Source organism: Rana temporaria, chromosome 3 (genome assembly GCF_905171775.1).
Source record: "Rana temporaria chromosome 3, aRanTem1.1, whole genome shotgun sequence".
NCBI classification, from domain to species: Eukaryota; Metazoa; Chordata; class Amphibia; order Anura; family Ranidae; genus Rana; species Rana temporaria.
The window spans coordinates 164,692,196-164,709,795 of record NC_053491.1 but is presented as its reverse complement, the minus strand read 5'-3'; the positions used below and the strand labels follow the sequence as shown (position 1 = coordinate 164,709,795).

The window sequence follows — 17,600 nt, the reverse complement described above, 5'->3', positions numbered from 1 at the left end:
GTGCTTTTTGCACTACAGTCCATTTAATATGGTTTCCTATGCACGTGCAAACCTGCAAAATGTACTAAAAAGGCATATATGGGAATCAGGCTTTACTCTGTGTTCCCGCAGCAGTGCTCTCGCAGTGATGCCAATTATACCGCATTCGTTCTGCATGGCAGCACTTCTTTCTACGCGGGCTCCAGAAAAATGGCGGCCAAGGGTCACCGGACGGCGTTCTCTAGTTGGAGGAAAGTCGCTGGGTGATGACGTCAGAGAAGCGCCGGAGCGGCTGGCGCGTTTGTTTCTGTACGAGGAGTGAGTGAGGCGGTCCGCAGAGAACCGGTAGTATGGCGACAGCTCTGGAGAATTATATCAACCGTATCCTGGACTGAGTGTTGGCTTGTAGTTTACAGTAGTTGTGACTGTTTTATTGTGCTGTATGTGTGAGCTGCTCACAGTTGTTTTATTCCTGTGTCTCCTGGGAATATTTCCTACTCTGCCTGCTTACAGCAAACCTGAGCTTTGGTCATACAGGACGGAGCAATAACTTCACTTTTTCCTCCTCAGCGAGGTCATGGTTGTCACCTCTTTCCTTTAAAACCAAACGCATATAAATGACACGGCTTCTGAGGCTTACTTAATGCACACAAGGCACTGTTTATTTAACACAACCAGCCACAGAACCTTTGTTATCAATGTGTTTGGTTTTAAAGGAATGAGGTTAGACGTAGGTGAGGGGCGCACGCTGCCTTCTCCCCCTCACGTAGGCGAGGGGCGCACGCTGCCTTCTCCCCCCTCACGTAGGCGAGGGGCGCACGCTGCCTTCTCACGTAGGCGAGGGGCGCATGCTGCTTTCTCCCCCCTCACGTAGGCGAGGGGCGCACGCTGCCTTCTCCCCCCTCACGTAGGCGAGGGGCGCACGCTGCCTTCTCCCCCCTGACGTAGGCGAGGGGCGCACGCTGCCTTCTCCCCCCTCACGTAGGCGAGGGGCGCACGCTGCCTTCTCCCCCCTGACGTAGGCGAGGGGCGCACGCTGCCTTCTCCCCCCTGACGTAGGCGAGGGGCGCACGCTGCCTTCTCCCCCCTGACGTAGGCGAGGGGCGCACGCTGCCTTCTCCCCCCTGACGTAGGCGAGGGGCGCACGCTGCCTTCTCCCCCCTGACGTAGGCGAGGGGCGCACGCTGCCTTCTCCCCCCTGACGTAGGCGAGGGGCGCACGCTGCCTTCTCCCCCCTGACGTAGGCGAGGGGCGCACGCTGCCTTCTCCCCCCTCACGTAGGCGAGGGCTGCGCACGCTGCCTTCTCCCCCCTCACGTAGGCGAGGGCTGCGCACGCTGCCTTCTCCCCCCTCACGTAGGCGAGGGCTGCGCACGCTGCCTTCTCCCCCCTCACGTAGGCGAGGGCTGCCACGCTGCCTTCTCCCCCCTCACGTAGGCGAGGGCTGCGCACGCTGCCTTCTCCCCCCTCACGTAGGCGAGGGCTGCGCACGCTGCCTTCTCCCCCCTCACGTAGGCGAGGGGCGCACGCTGCCTTCTCCCCCCTCACGTAGGCGAGGGGCGCACGCTGCCTGCTGCCCCCCCCCTCACGTAGACGAGGGGCGCACGCTGCCTGCTCCTCCCCCCTCACGTAGACGAGGGGCGCACGCTGCCTGCTCCTCCCCCCTCACGTAGACGAGGGGCGCACGCTGCCTGCTCCTCCCCCCTCACGTAGGCGAGGGGCGCACGCTGCCTTCTCCCCCCTCACGTAGGCGAGGGGCGCACGCTGCCTTCTCCCACCTCACGTAGGCGAGGGGCGCACGCTGCCTTCTCCCACCTCACGTAGGCGAGGGGCGCACGCTGCCTTCTCCCACCTCACGTAGGCGAGGGGCGCACGCTGCCTTCTCCCACCTCACGTAGGCGAGGGGCGCACGCTGCCTTCTCCCACCTCACTTAGGCGAGGGGCGCACGCTGCCTGCTCCCCCCTCACGTAGGCGAGGGCTGCGCACGCTGCCTTCTCCCCCCTCACGTAGGCGAGGGCTGCGCACGCTGCCTTCTCCCCCCTCACGTAGGCGAGGGCTGCGCACGCTGCCTTCTCCCCCCTCACGTAGGCGAGGGCTGCGCACGCTGCCTTCTCCCCCCTCACGTAGGCGAGGGCTGCGCACGCTGCCTGCCCCCCCCCCCCCCTGTAGGCAGCATAGAGGACAACAAACCCCAAAGAAGGAAGGAGGAGCAGAGGTGTGTCTGTGCAGGAGTTCTATCAGATAGCCGCTACCCATCACAAAGCCACTACCTTTCCTACTGCGCATGCGCAGCCAAAGTGACGTTGCCTCGCAGCCATCTTGGTACACCCGCAGTAAGCCTGGAATTAGAAGTCGGCAAGTGGACATCTTTGTACACCCGGCCAAGTCTTTCTTTTCACAGGTATTTTTAACCGTAAACTACGCTTATATAGTGAAATGCAGTATTTATAAGTCTGTAACACTGTTTTGATGTTGAATTTTAAAGCGAAGTTCCACCCAAAAATGGAACTTCCGCTTTTTTTTTCTCCCTCCACATCTGGCACCTTTCAGGGAGGAGGGGAGTGCACCCACTTCCGGGCATAAACTCCTGTGGGAGTCACGCCACTCTCCCCCCCCCCCCCCCCCGCTGTCTCCTGGGAAACGCACTGTTCCCAGGAAGGAGCGGGTACCAGTGACGGCGCGCTGCGCTACTTGTGCATGCGCAGTAGGGAACTGGGCAGTGAAGCCGCAAGGATGGCGGCGGCAGCATCTGAGAGACAAGCGATTGCTCAGCCTCGTCTGCCGACATCGCGGGCACGCTGGACAGGTGAGTGTCCATTTTTTAAAAGTCAGCAGCTGCAGTATTTGTAGCTGCTGGCTTTTAAAAAAATAAATAAATTTCGGGTGGCCCTCTGCTTTAAAAGCAGCGACGAGCCTTCTGATCTCACATGTTTGATGTGACCAAACACGGCTTCTTTTAAAACTTAAACATCAAAGCAGTGTTAGACTTCTAAATACTGCATTTTACTATATTAGCTGAGTTTACTGTTCAAAATAACTGTGTAAAGCAAGACTCCGGTTGGTGTATAGCAGGGATATGCAATTAGCGGACCTCCAGCTGTTACAAAACTACAAGTCCCATCATGCCTTGCTTGTGGCTTGTCATGCTTGTGGCTGTCAGTCTTGCTATGCCTCATGGGAATTGTAGTTCTGCAACAGCTGGAGGTCTGCTAATTGCATATCCCTGGTGTATAGGATGTCTGCTTGCCGACTTCTAACTCCAGGCTTACTGCGGACTAGTGTGGGTGTAACAACATAACCATGTCACTTCGGCCGCGCGTGTGTAGTAGGCCAGGTAGCGGCTATCTGATAAAACGCCGGCAGTGTCCTCACATCTACAAAATCTTATCAATCAGGATACATACACGATGGGAGATGAGGTCCCAGATGAATCCAATACAGTGAGTAATGACGGGTCGGTGTCTGCGCTTCCTGATAGAAAATTCAGGGAAGTGGCACACAGGATGCAGGGGTACAATGAGACAGTGGGCATGATTTACTAAAACTATATCATGCATAACCTGGTGCCGCTCTGCATAAAAAAAACAATCGGCTTTTGTCAAAGCTTAATTGAACAAGCTGAAGTTAGACGCTGATTGGCTACCATGCACCAGATTTTGCACTCAACAGTTTTAGTAAATCAACCCCACTGACTTTCTGAAAGTCTGTGTTTGCAGAGCGTTAAGCACACCCTTACCTTTGACATTACCTGGCCAGCTATACTTGCCAAGTGGGGAAGAAAAAAAAAATGTGGAAGTAGCATGGATCCCTAGTGGTACATTAAAGCGCTGTTCCAGCTGATTTTTTTTTTTTTAAAGTCCGCAGCTACAAACACTGTAGCTGCTGACTTTTAATAAGCACACTTACCTGTCCAGGGTGCCCGCGATGTCGACCCCCCTCAGGTCGATCTATCCATCGGATCCCGGGGCTGCCATTCGAACGAAGGGAAACAGTCAGTGGAGCCTTGCAGCTTCACTGCGCGTTTCCTTCTGCGCATGTGCGAGTTTTGCGGCGCTTTGTCAATGGCCGACTGTCTTCTGTGACCCAATTCCCCAGAAGTCAAGGCAAGGAGGACGAGAAAGAAGCTAGCCGCAGTATAGGTAGTGGCAGGTTAGGAAGACTGCCTAGCAACAGCCATTTCTGTTATATATAAAACCAGTTTACGTCCTTAACAGACATTTTTTAGGAACAGTTGCAGTTATTACAGCGGACGGGAGGATGATTGTGGTAAGATTTTCTGTTTGAACAGAGTTGTCTATAAGCTGTTGGAATAATAGCTGTGAAGGTCTTAGTGTTGTTCCCGCTGTTATGGAGGTTGCTTAATCCTTGGGGTACTTGGACGCGATTTGATGAATCATGAGATCTGGGGTAAAAAAGACCTCAGATCTCACATTAACACTTGCATGCAATTAAAAAAACAAAATATCCCTTTAAGGCTGTTGGGCGGACATGATGTTTGACGTTGCGTCGCTGCCATAATTGAGTAGAGTGGGGGCCATCATTCCCTCACTCGACACAATGCCTCAGAGGGGGCTCCGGTAAGCGGTGGAGACTACCGATGCGTGCCAGGAGCGGTGGGCACTTCTCCCGGCAAATACGCCCAGGGACCACTTTTCTGAAAGCGAACCGCCCGCTGGTTTAATCTATCTGCTGCCATTATCCCGGTATTTAATGTCAAAGTACCTACGTATAACGTCAGCGGGCGGTCTGGAAGTGGTTAAAAAAAAATAGTCATCATAAATGCACATTTTTTGCAGGTAAAAAAAAAATCTGCGTTTGCCTTTTATTTTTTTTGCACAATGTCATTGTGAGCTGTCTGTACATGGTACGGCCAAGCAGTTTCACACTGACAGGAAGACTCATTGAGAACTACAAGCCGACAGCCACAAAGGATATATAGGGACATGTAGTTCATTTATATGTTGTTTTCAGAAATTGAAGCTAGTACAAGGAACTTTCTCTTTCGTTAATTCTTGACAGTAGGGTTATGTTCCGTTTATCAGGCGAGGACTAGGCAGACAGTTAAACAGTTAAAAAACATGTAACACAGCAAAGCTGAACAGTACCGCCCAGGGGCCGGTCCTCTGGCTATAACCCCTCACCCTGCAGTCAGCAGCTCAGGACTCCTCAAAAGCAAGAGTTTTCCTCCCCTTGGAGAAGTTGCAGACTCTTTGGACTGCGGTGGAGCTGTTGGCATCCCGCAGGTGGTCACTGCGCTTCTACATGCAAGTCCTGGGTCTCATGGTGGCCTCATGGGGGTGTCTGGGAAGTTCAGTCCACGCAGGGTGAAGGGACGCAAGAAGAATCCTGCCTGTCAATCAATTTGCTGGAACTTGGTCACAGAGGCTTCAGGGATGTCCAGTCAGGAGCCAGTTGGACAATGCCATGGCGGTGGCGTATGTCAACCCTGCGTTGGTAGGGACAGTATCAGCTGATATATGCTTTCCACCGCTGAAGCTTCTTTCTCGTCTGCTTCGCAGAGTGGTGATTCTAATTGCCCCAGATTGGCCTTGGCGCCCTTGGTACGCAGACCTTGTACGCCTGGTGGCGGATGTCCCTTGGCGACTGCCGATGCGAGAGGACCTTCTGTCGCAAGGTCCCATACTTCATCCTGCTTTACAGTCGCTGGCTTTAACGGCATGGCTGTTGAAAGTCGGGTACTAAGGTTTTTTGGATTCGGTAATTTCCACCATGCTGAGGGCACGGAGGTCATATTCTCAGAAGATCCATCATCGCACGTGGAAGGCCTACATCTCCATGTGCGAGGAAATGGAGTGGCGCCCACGGGCTTATTCAGTTTCTAGGATCCTGCTGTTTTTACAGCGTGGAGTGGATCAAAAACTTGCCCTAAGCACCATTAACGGGCAGATTTCAGCCTTGGCAGCTCATCCATTGGTGAGTACGTTTTGTGCAGTGGATTTGACATGTGGCCCCTCTGGTTCGTCCACCAATACCCCCTTGGGATTTGAATCTGGTGCTCTTGGTACTTCAGAAACCTCCCTTTGAGAACATCAGAGAGGTCCCCCCGTTCGACACTCTCTAAGAAGGTGGCTTTTCTGGTGGCTATTACAACTGTCAGGAGGGTTTCTGAATTGGCGGCCTTGTCTTGCAAGTCCCCCTACTTGATCCTCCACAAGGATAAAGCAGTGCTACGCCCGCAGCCTTCCTTTCTTCCGAAGGTTGTTTCGGCCTTTCATCTTAATGAGGACACATCCCTGTGTCCTTGGCCATCGCATCCCAAAGAGGTTGCTCTACATTCCTTGGACGTGGTCCGAACTCTGCGGGTGTATCTGTCTGCTATGGCTCAGTTTCGGAGGTCAGACTCACTGTTTGTGTCGGTGACTGGTCCAAATAAAGGCCTGGCGGTCTCGTCGGCCACCATTTCTCGGTGGATCAGACAGATCGTGATTCAGCCTTATGCCCTAGAGGGGCGGGCGCCTCAATTTCCTTTCATGGCGCATTCGACCAGGGCAATTGGTGCCTCCTGACATCAAGCGTCTGTCTCACAGGTGTGTAAGGCGGCGACCTGGTCGTCCGTTCACACTTTCACAAAATTTTACAAGGTTGATGTGCTTGCATCTTCGGATGCTTGCTTTCGACCGCAAAGTTTAGCAGGCGGCTGTTTAATGTTGCAACTCCTCCGTTGAGTAGCTCTGTTTTTGGGTGGAAGTTGGTTTATTTGCTGTGCCCACCCCTCGTTTTTTGACACTGCTTGGGGAGGTCCCTACTGTTGAGAATTAATGGAGCTGTGTCCAGGGCTGTGGAGTCGGAGTCGGGGGAAATTTTGGGTACCTGGAGTCGGAGTCGGCAAACAATGCACCGACTCCGACTCCTACTAAATTTAGATTGGAATAAAAAAAAAAAAAAAGCAAGTTTAAATGTCCCAATTCACAAAAAGTTATAATTAATGACTTCTCTACTGTAAGAATAAAGACCAATGCATGCAGTGCCTCACGTAACCGCAAAACGAACACGTTAAGTGACCGTGAAGAAGCATGCTTTTCATGTGCTTCACTATATGGCACGCAACGCACAATTAGGAGCTGCAATACTTATACTTTCCATAGTGTTGTGTTCTGCTTTTACAGGGAACGCAGCATCCATGTGTAACCTAGCCTCTCACTGATAAGGGATTAAATAAATATGTTTTTTGCAGGACTAGCGAGTGAGACACTTGTATAAGTGAAGGGAATGGAGTGCCAATAGTTCAAGACTGAAGCTGTAAACCATTAGAAAAACTGCTGTCATTTAGCGAAGGCTATAAAAACTTGTAAACTCTGATTGTTAGCTTAAACTTTAAACATGACTATGGGATTCTCCTAGGAAAATCATGTTTTAGAATAAAAAAACTTTGTTTTCATTGTGTTTGTCTTTTGCTTAAACTGTGCAATACAGTGGACCAGGGGTCTCAAAGTACCGGCCCGCGGGCCATTTGCGGCCCGCTGACCGGTTTTAAATGGCCCGCAGGCAGGGCGTGTCCCGCGGAAGTGTAGATCGAGGTGCATGAAGAGTAGCGCAGGAAGCGTCTGTCATAAGTTCACTTGTCTCTCATGTCACACTGCTACTCCCCGGCGGCCCCTTCTCTCTTCTCGTCCATCCCCATTTGCTTGTGACATCATCTGAGATGGACGAGAAGAGAGGGGGGCTGCCGGGGAGTAGCACATCAGGGCACATGGCACATCAGGGTACAGGGCACATGAAACAGCACATCAGGGTACAAAGCCCAGCACATCAGGGCACATGGCACATCAGGGTACAGGGCACATGAAACAGCACATCAGGGTACAAAGCCCGGTACATGGGGTACCCTGATGTGCTGGGCTTTGTACCCTGATGTGCTGTTTCATGTGCCCTGTACCCTGATGTGTCATGTGCCCTGTCCTGATGTGTCATGTGCCCTGTCCTGATGTGCTGTGCCCTGATGTGCTCTCATGTGCCCCATGTTCCCTGGTGTGCCCCATGTTCCCTGATTGTGCCCTGATATGCTCTCATGTGCCCCATGTGCCCTGGTGTGCTCGTATGTGCCCTGATTGTGCCCCATGTGCTCTGATTGTGCCCCATGTACCCTGATGTGGCCCATGTACCCTGATGTGCCATGTGCCCTGATGTGCCATGTCCTGCACTGTGCCATGTGCCCTGTCCTGATATGCCCTGCCCTAATGTGCCGTGCACCCTGATGTGGCCTGTTGTGCTGTACCCCTATGTGCTGTGCTCTGATGTGCCCTGTATCCTGATGTGCTGGGCTTTGTACCCTGATGTGCTGGGCTTTGTACCCTGATGTGCGCTGTGCACTTCATGTGTGCTGTGCCCTGTGCCCTGATGTGCTGTACCCTGATGGTGAGTGGTCAGTGTGTAGTGTAGTGGTCAGGGTTAATAATGCGTTCGCTGACACCAGTACTGTTTTTGAAGTTTGAAAGTTTGCATGCGGCCCCCCATGGGATATGGAAACTTGTCTTGTGGCCCTCAGGTAATTTGAGTTTGAGACCCCTGCAGTAGACTGTTGGCTTCCCAGCCAGTAGTCCTGTGGTAGGTTGTGTTTCTTTCCCTCAAGGAATGTATAAAATACATTCGCATATTAATACAGAGGAGTCGGAACATTTATCTACCGACTCCACAGCCCTGGCTGTGTCCGTCCATGAACAAAAGAGAAAATAGGATTTTTGTACTCGCCGTAAAATCCTTTTCTCTGAAGTCCATGGACGGACACAGCACCCACCCCTCCTTTTTAGGTTTGTACTGCTTTTTGATGAACTGAGCTGCTGACTACAGGGTGAGGGGCTATATCCAGAGTAGCCTGGTACTGTTTGGCTTTGCTGTGTTACATGTTTTTTAACTGTTTAACATGCCTTCCTAGTCCTCTCCTGACGGAACATAACCCTACTGTCAAGAATTAATTGAGCTGTGTCCGTCCATGAACTTCAGAGAAAATAATTTTACAGTGAGTACAAAAATCCTATTTTTCCCTATACTGCTGTCACAGGGAGAGAGAGAAGAGGGCAGCGACTGCAGCAGTAGGAACATGTTGCACCCAAAAAACAGGTGGAACATGTTCCCAAAGGTGAACTTATTCTTTAATCATTTATAAATTGACCCATTTTATTGAACTTGTACTATATTTAATTGGGTGCTTGTTCTGAGTGCAGCCTGCACTGCAATACTGGCCTTTATCAAGGCTATAGCCATCTTTACTGTACCTTCCTGTCCACCAGGTAAGTATTTAACATAGCAGGCTGCACCCAGGACCTGGTGAGTAACGTAATACAAATTCACTAACTGTAAACTGGCACTTTGTCCTGCTTGGGTTGATTATTTATACCCCCCCCCCCCCCCACTTCCGAACTCAAAGGTTTAATGTGAACAATTGTCACTTTTTTTTCTTTCGTCAATCAGTGTAAATTAAAAGGCAATCTGTACTGAGAAGCATGTGGGATGACATTGGTAAATCACATTAAAAGTATTGCCTGGCTGTAATCCATTTCATAAGTGCTTTTATTTACTGATATAGAACCTGCATGCAGTTCTGATTTCACTTGCTGCATGCTGCTTTTAAGGGACTCCAACCAATGGCAGTTGTCGGCATTGGCAGCCTGTGTATTCCTTAAATGTGTATCTTATATGCAAGTATTTTATCGTTTTGTTTTATTTCTTTCAAGGGAACACTCAAGGGTTTTGATCAGACGATAAACCTAATTTTGGACGAGAGCCATGAGCGAGTATTCAGCTCTTCACAAGGAGTAGAGCAAGTAGTACTGGGACTATACATTGTACGAGGAGATAATGTGTATGTATTGTGATTTTAAAATGTTGTATTAATCTTGTATGTTTACCTATACAACTTTTGAAACTGTTTGTAATGTGGGGGTACACACAAGACATTGTTGGTGTGTGTTTTTTTTTTTTTTTATGTTCAACCCAGTGGGCTGAACGGGGAAAAAAAATGGACAGATCACTGTACTAACTTAGTGATGTTAGAGCAGCGATCCAGCATAACTGTTTAACAGAAGCTGGTCATAAGACCAGCTTCTGTCTAACAGACTGCTGTACACACGGGCCGAAAGTGGACCGGTTGCTGCCAAACTGGCTGATTTTCAGCCCTTGTGTACCCAGCCTAAGGCTAAAAAAAAGCTTTATGTACCACACTAAGTCTGTGTTGATTACTTGCAGTGCTCCCCACTAGAGGTCGACCGATATGGGTTTTTCTATGGCCGATGCCGATATTTAGAAATCTGTGCGGCCGATGGCCGATATATAATGCCGATTTTTGCGGCCGATATTTTGGGCCGATTTTTTTATTTTTTGATAGGTGCGGGTGGTGCTGCGTTGTGGGGGGGGATGGGTGGTGCTGCGTTGTGGGGGGGGGATGGGTGGTGCTGCGTTGTGGGGGGGGGTGGGTGGTGCTGCGTTGTGGGGGGGGGTGGGTGGTGCTGCGTTGTGGGGGGGGGGATGGGTGGTGCTGCGTTGTGGGGGGGGATGGGTGGTGCTGCGTTGTGGGGGGGGATGGGTGGTGCTGCGTTGTGGGGAGGGATGGGTGGTGCTGCGTTGTGGGGAGGGATGGGTGGTGCTGCGTTGTGGGGAGGGATGGGTGGTGCTGCGTTGTGGGGAGGGATGGGTGGTGCTGCGTTGTGGGGAGGGATGGGTGGTGCTGCGTTGTGGGGAGGGATGGGTGGTGCTGCGTTGTGGGGAGGGATGGGTGGTGCTGCGTTGTGGGGAGGGATGGGTGGTGCTGCGTTGTGGGGAGGGATGGGTGGTGCTGCGTTGTGGGGGGGGGGGTGTTGCTGCGTTGTGGGGGGGGGGTGTTGCTGCGTTGTGGGGAGGGATGGGTGGTGCTGCGTTGTGGTTGGGGGGGGGGGGTGGTGCTGCGTTGTGGTTGGGGGGGCGTGGGTGGTGCTGCGTTGTGGTTGGGGGGGCGTGGGTGGTGCTGCGTTGGGGGGTGCTGCGTTGGGGGGGGCGTGGGTGGTGCTGCGTTGTGGTTGGGGGGGGGTGGTGCTGCGTTGTGGTTGGGGGGGGGTGGTGCTGCGTTGTGGTTGGGGGGGGGTGGTGCTGCGTTGTGGTTGGGGGGGGGGGCTTTGCTGCGTTGTGGTTGGGGGGGGGGGTGGTGCTGCGTTGTGGTTGGGGGGGGGGTGGTGCTGCGTTGTGGTTGGGGGGGGGGGTGGTGCTGCGTTGTGGTTGGGGGGGGGGGTGGTGCTGCGTTGTGGTTGGGGGGGGGGGGTGGTGCTGCGTTGTGGTTGGGGGGGGGGGTGGTGCTGCGTTGTGGTTGGGGGGGGGGGGGTGGTGCTGCGTTGTGGTTTGGGGGGGGGGGGGGTGGTGCTTGGTTGGGGGGTGGGTGGTGCTGCGTTGTGGTTGGGGGGGGGGTGGTGCTGCGTTGTGGTTGGGGGGGGGGGTGGTGCTGCGTTGTGGTTGGGGGGGGGTGGTGCTGCATTGTGGTTGGGGGGGGGGTGGTGCTGCGTTGTGGTTGGGGGGGGGTGGTGCTGCGTTGTGGTTGGGGGGGGGGGTGGTGCTGCGTTGTGGTTGGGGGGGGGGGTGGTGCTGCGTTGTGGTTGGGGGGGCGTGGGTGGTGCTGCGTTGGGGGGTGCTGCGTTGGGGGGGGCGTGGGTGGTGCTGCGTTGTGGTTGGGGGGGGGGGTGGTGCTGCGTTGTGGTTGGGGGGGGGTGGTGCTGCGTTGTGGTTGGGGGGGGGGGTGGTGCTGCGTTGTGGTTGGGGGGGGGGGTGGTGCTGCGTTGTGGTTGGGGGGGGGGGGTGGTGCTGCGTTGTGGTTGGGGGGGGGGGTGGTGCTGCGTTGTGGTTGGGGGGGGGGGTGGTGCTGCGTTGTGGTTGGGGGGGGGGGGGGTGGTGCTGGGGTGTGGTTGGGGGGGGGGTGGTGCTGCGTTGTGGTTTGGGGGGGGGGGTGGTGCTTGGTTGGGGGGTGGGTGGTGCTGCGTTGTGGTTGGGGGGGGGTGGTGCTGCGTTGTGGTTGGGGGGGGGGTGGTGCTGCGTTGTGGTTGGGGGGGGGTGGTGCTGCGTTGTGGTTGGGGGGGGGGGGGTGGTGCTGCGTTGTGGTTGGGGGGGGGGGGGTGGTGCTGCGTTGTGGTTGGGGGGGGGGGGTGGTGCTGCGTTGTGGTTGGGGGGGGGGTGGTGCTGCGTTGGGGGGGCGTGGGTGGTGCTGCGTTGGGGGGGCGTGGGTGGTGCTGCGTTGGGGGGGCGTGGGTGGTGCTGCGTTGGGGGGGCGTGGGTGGTGCTGCGTTGGGGGGGCGTGGGTGGTGCTGCGTTGGGGGGCGTGGGTGGTGCTGCGTTGTGGGGGGGGCGTGGGTGGTGCTGCGTTGTGGGGAGGGATGGGTTGTGGTTGGGGGGGCGTGGGTGGTGCTGCGTTGTGGTGGGGGGGCGTGGGTGGTGCTGCGTTGTGGTTGGGGGGGCGTGGGTGGTGCTGCGTTGTGGTTGGGGGGGGCGTGGGTGGTGCTGCGTTGTGGGGGGGGGGGGTGCTGCGTTGTGGGGAGGGATGGGTGGTGCTGCGTTGTGGGGAGGGATGGGTGGTGCTGCATTGTGGGGGGGCGTGGGTGGTGCTGCTGCGTGGGGGGGGGGGCGTGGGTGGTGCTGCGTTGTGGTTGGGGGGGGCGTGGGTGGTGCTGCGTTGTGGGGGGGGGGTGGTGCTGCGTTGTGGGGAGGGATGGGTGGTGCTGCGTTGTGGTTGGGGGGGCGTGGGTGGTGCTGCGTTGTGGTTGGGGGGGCGTGGGTGGTGCTGCGTTGTGGTTGGGGGGGCGTGGGTGGTGCTGCGTTGTGGTTGGGGGGGCGTGGGTGGTGCTGCGTTGTGGTTGGGGGGGCGTGGGTGGTGCTGCGTTGTGGTTGGGGGGGCGTGCTGCGTTGTGGTTGGGGGGGCGTGGGTGGTGCTGCGTTGTGGTTGGGGGGGGCGTGGGTGGTGCTGCGTTGTGGGGGGGGGGGGCTGCGTTGTGGGGAGGGATGGGTGGTGCTGCGTTGTGGGGGGGGGGTGGTGCCTCAGCCAGGTTTCACTTTAAAAAGACATACAATTAAGTCTGCAGGGGGGGGGGTACAGTACAGTACAGTAGCACTTACCCTCCATACATGCTGGTATCTATCTGCATGCACCTGATAGGCTAGGTGCATGCTGATGAGATGACCAGCCAATCATTGAACAAGTATAGTACAAGCAGCCAGCAGGCTCCACCTCAGCAGCAAAGGAAGACAGAGCTAGTGCTGGCCACGATCTCCTGCTGGGGGGAGTTACCATGTCAGGTGGAAGATGCTTGTAAAGGGCCAATGATGGTTTCTCTGCCACCTGACTTGCAGTACTGACCAGTGCTCTTGAAGCAATATATTCTTGAAGCCTCCACCCGCACGGCCACTATAGAGAAGCTAAGGAGAGATTTCACTGCCATTCATCGTACCGCCCCGCCCCCTCCCTCGGCGTGCTGTATTAGAGAAACAATCGTTGGCCCTTTACAAGTATCTAATACAGCACGCCGAGGGAGGGGAGGGGCGGTACGATGAATGCCAGTGAAATCTCTCCTTAGCTTCTCTATAGTGGCCGTGCGGGTGTAGTAGGAATCAAGAATACATTGCTACAAGAGCACTGGTCAGTACTGAAAGTCACGTGGCAGATGCTTGTAAAGGGCCAATGATTGTTTATCCAATACAGCACGCAGACGGAGGGGGCGGAGCGGGGACGGGGCGGTACTATGCAATGGCAGTAAAATCTTTCCTTGCTATTGGAGCGAGGTGGCCGTGCGGGTGGAGGATTCAGGGACACACGCTGCTGCAGGGCAGGCGGCCATGCCAGCCATTTATTGTAATAGCCGCGATTGCCGCGAATCGGCCGATCTTTTCACAATAATCGGCCGATGCCGATTTCATAAAAAAGGCCAAATATCGGCCGATATATCGGTCGACCTCTACTCCCCACCATCATCTTCCATGTAGACACTAGCTTGTTATAAACTGCAAGGCACTAAAGAGAGATGGCCAACTTTTGGTACTTTAGTGCCATATGCACTGCGATTGCTGGCATTTTCAGACCAGGACTGAGGAAGAAGTGGGGGGGGGGGGAGAAATGTGTACTGGGGGAAAGGAAGGTCAAGGAGAGGTCTGTATTGTGGGCAATTTGGTGAGAGGGGTCTGTACTGAGGAGGATTTGGGAGGGCCTTGGAATGTTTACTGTGGGGATTTACACCGGGAGGAGGGGGTCGTTTTTGGCTATACTGTGTCCACTGGCCTGTATGTTACATATTTCTGACCCTTGCACTCTGTGTTTTACATATTCCTGACCCGTAGAGGGGTAGGCTCAGATTGTATTTAACCATGCCCCCTTTAGGACCCTCTCACTGTTACCACAATTTTACCTTACCCACAATTGTCCAAGGCATGCATAGCACATGCCACATCATCTCTACACATAATGCCTTAGCTTTTTGATTTGTAGGCCTTCCATGTTTGCCTGCTTTTTGTTCCAAAATGTCATGCCAAATTGTTGCAGGGAGTGTTTAAAAGTGGGGTGGGGTTTGTGGATGTGGCTACAAATTAGGGGTGTGATTTTAGTGTGTGGATGTAGTGGTCATAGTCAGTAGGGTGTCATGAGATTTGGTACATGTGGAAAATAGTTACACTATACCAGAAAGATATACTGCCATAAAGGGAGCATATCCAAGGTGCAAGTTAACCTGTAAAGTAAAACACGCTATCTTGATGGTGTATATAAATGAATATTAAACATATGTGATATATGACACAAACCAATAACAAAAATTGTGCAAATACATGTCACCATAAGTGATTGGCATATAATTGGTCAACACACAAGCTCTGACTGCAGTGATCAGCAGCAAAACTCATCCATCGATGAATAAAAATAACATGTAAGAAAAATTGTTGAAAAAACACCAAAGAAAAACAAAAAAACATACGATTATAAGTCCAAAGTATGGATGCAAGGAAAGTCAGACGATGGTGTAACTATTTTAAAACACCCGTGCACATTCCACTTGACGGTGTTCCAGTGATCCCATATAGATCCAATGTGAATCCGCCACCATTAATCCACTTACCAGATCAGAAGTACATGATGTACAGAATGGGGTAGTACAATGACCATTGTCTTGTTTATAGCACCACCATCTTTCACAGGAAGATACTAATTGAATATTGATAAGAATTTTCTGCTTTAACTCTTTCCATCACTCACTACAGAGCGGTCATTGGAGAAATAGATGAGGAGACGGATTCTTCGCTGGATTTGGGGAACATCAGAGCAGAACCTTTGAACTCCGTTGTAAATTGATCTCTGTGTAAATAATAAGCTGTACATGATTTTATTCATTATATATGTTTTCTTACAAGCGTTTGGATAAACATCATATGTATTATTGTTATTGTGTTTAGTTAATTGTGTATAATAAAATGTTTGTACATTTTAGACTTTTTCTTCATGCTACTATTGTCTGTCTTTAGACTATTTGCTTTGTATTATAAAGAAGTAAAAGGGCAAGGAATTCAGGCTGATATTCTTGCACCAACTGAATTGCTGTTGGTGGATTCTGATTTTCTTATTCACTTTTAAAGCTGTAATTAAAACATTATCACAGGTTGCAATATTGTATCCATTCTGTATAGCAGTTACCTCTGCAGTAGATGATTCATTACGCTGTCAGTGGTGAGCACCTTAAACTTAGCAGGGGTCTCCATCTTGGTAATTTCTCTTCTGTCTTTCAGGCTCGGCTTACATCATTGCGAATTGGATGCAGAATCACTGCATCCAATTCGTAATAGGAGAATTTGACCACCTCTCTATGGAGCCAGTTCACATATCTCTGCAGCGGGTCCGGTGCATGTTGCACAAAAACGCAGTGTCTTTCGGTCCGTTTCAGCCGAAAATTTGGGCTGAAATTGGACCTGAAACGGTGAACCAGCATGCACTGGACCGCTTCTGTGAGACTCATGTGAACCAAGCCTAACTCTTCTTTCTCTTCAGATCAATTGTTTGAAAATAAGGCCGCCAGTATACAAACCCCAATTCCCCCCAAAATTGTATAAAACCTACATAAAAACCAATGCAATGATTTGCAAATCTCATAAACTCATATTTTATTCACAATAGAAATCATATCAAATGTTTAAACTGAGAAAATGTACAATTTAAAAAAAATACTAACGTGCACTGTGCTTTGCAAATGGCCCCACAGTCTTCTGGACAACATTTGATCTGATCAGGCCAGGAGTGGGTACTTGTCCCCCCCCCCCCCCCGAATAAAAGTGCCAAATGTAGAGGGAGAGGAGGAACAGTGGAACTTCTCCTTTTGGAAGTTCCCACTCTTTTTTTCCCTGTATGGATATTTCATGTAATTAATCTTGGGTGATTTGAGTAAAATGGTATTGAGCAATACTGGCCACTAGATTAAGCTTGTTGCTCCTAATATGGAACATGTTTGTCCCCAATTAAATATATAGCTTAAAGCTGATCACTGGCCCCTTTTACACAAGCTTTTTGATCAGGTCCACCTGTTGGTTTTTCAGGCGGACCTGATCGGAGCCTCCTTTAACCTCCTATGGAGCGTCCGATGTCTGTGGTGACATGTCCGCTGATATCCGACCCGGTCTTTGAAATCCAGACTGATGGTGACCCTATTTTCCGTCTGGAGGATCAGATTAGATGAAAACTGTCACACAGGTCCATCTTGGCACAGTGCACAGAGACCGACTTGTCATCTGCCTGCTCAGCAAGGCAGAGTCCGTCGGGCGGACCGCCTGTGTGAAAGAGCCCCAAGTTTAATGCCCCTTTTACATATTTAAGCTGGTCCAGACCATTTACTGCACTAGCAGGTACACTTGCTGGACACGCTGTATTACCTGTGTGTAACATCAGTTACATAAAATATACGTGTTACATAAAAAATACGTGTTCTGGCAGTGACATGGGAAGCTTTGTTTTCTATGAATCGGTACGAAGCTTCCTCTGATTGGCTGAGGCAGACTGATTTCACGATCTCCCCTTAGCCAGAGGAAGCTTTGTATTCATAGAATACAAACCTTCCTGTGAATGGATGAGCAGCGCTCACCCTGAATCTATTTTGTTCTAAGAGAGACAGGAAATCCCTGTCTCGCTGCCAGAACACAGCACTGTATACTGCAGCTGAGGCTACATACAGTTAATATAGCACACCTGTGTAATGCTATACATAGTTGAGTTTGGAGATCATCTTATAACCTGTCTACTTTGGCAATTTTGACATTTTTCACATAAAATGTTAAAATCAGGATTCTTTAGGAAGTGACAGGTACTTTTTATTGAGACTTTGTGGGGGAGGTTTATGGAGGCTTCCAAGCTTTTGTATGAAGACCCATCTCCAGATGTAAACAATATATATCATGTCAATGACACAAGATATAACAGATATCACCTGAGGGTTGGAGGCTTCAGACAAGACGCCATGACCAAACCCCAGATCTGCATCATTGGAGCCTAGTTTGTAGTATTTTGCAAAGGTGCTTGATTGAGCATGTGGCCGATTGGCATATTTATATCCAGTGGCACAGCAACTCAAACTTTAGGCCAGATGACCGCTGTTCATGCTTTTCTCTGGACTACATCTGCCAAGTCATCA

The 17,600-nt window shown here is 52.0% G+C and overlaps 1 protein-coding gene across 1 annotated transcript; it reads left to right on the top strand.

The window, feature by feature from the left end:
• Positions 1–237: 237 nt before the first annotated feature.
• Positions 238–15,520, top strand: LSM8 (LSM8 homolog, U6 small nuclear RNA associated). The gene is made up of 4 exons (XM_040343754.1): positions 238–360; positions 4,205–4,245; positions 9,672–9,799; positions 15,190–15,520. Exons 1-4 carry the CDS (start codon positions 330–332, stop codon positions 15,278–15,280), a joined length of 291 nt encoding a protein of 96 aa, XP_040199688.1. The 5' UTR covers positions 238–329; the 3' UTR covers positions 15,281–15,520.
• Positions 15,521–17,600: the final 2,080 nt, after the last annotated feature.

Excerpts from the sequence above, each read along its gene's own strand:
- LSM8 (XM_040343754.1), top strand. The coding sequence starts at position 330 with ATGGCGACAGCTCTGGAGAATTATATCAACC. Across the intron at positions 4,246-9,671 it reads CGGACGGGAGGATGATTGTG|GGAACACTCAAGGGTTTTGA; the intron begins GTAAGATTTTCT and ends ATTTCTTTCAAG. Across the intron at positions 9,800-15,189 it reads ATTGTACGAGGAGATAATGT|AGCGGTCATTGGAGAAATAG; the intron begins GTATGTATTGTG and ends CACTCACTACAG.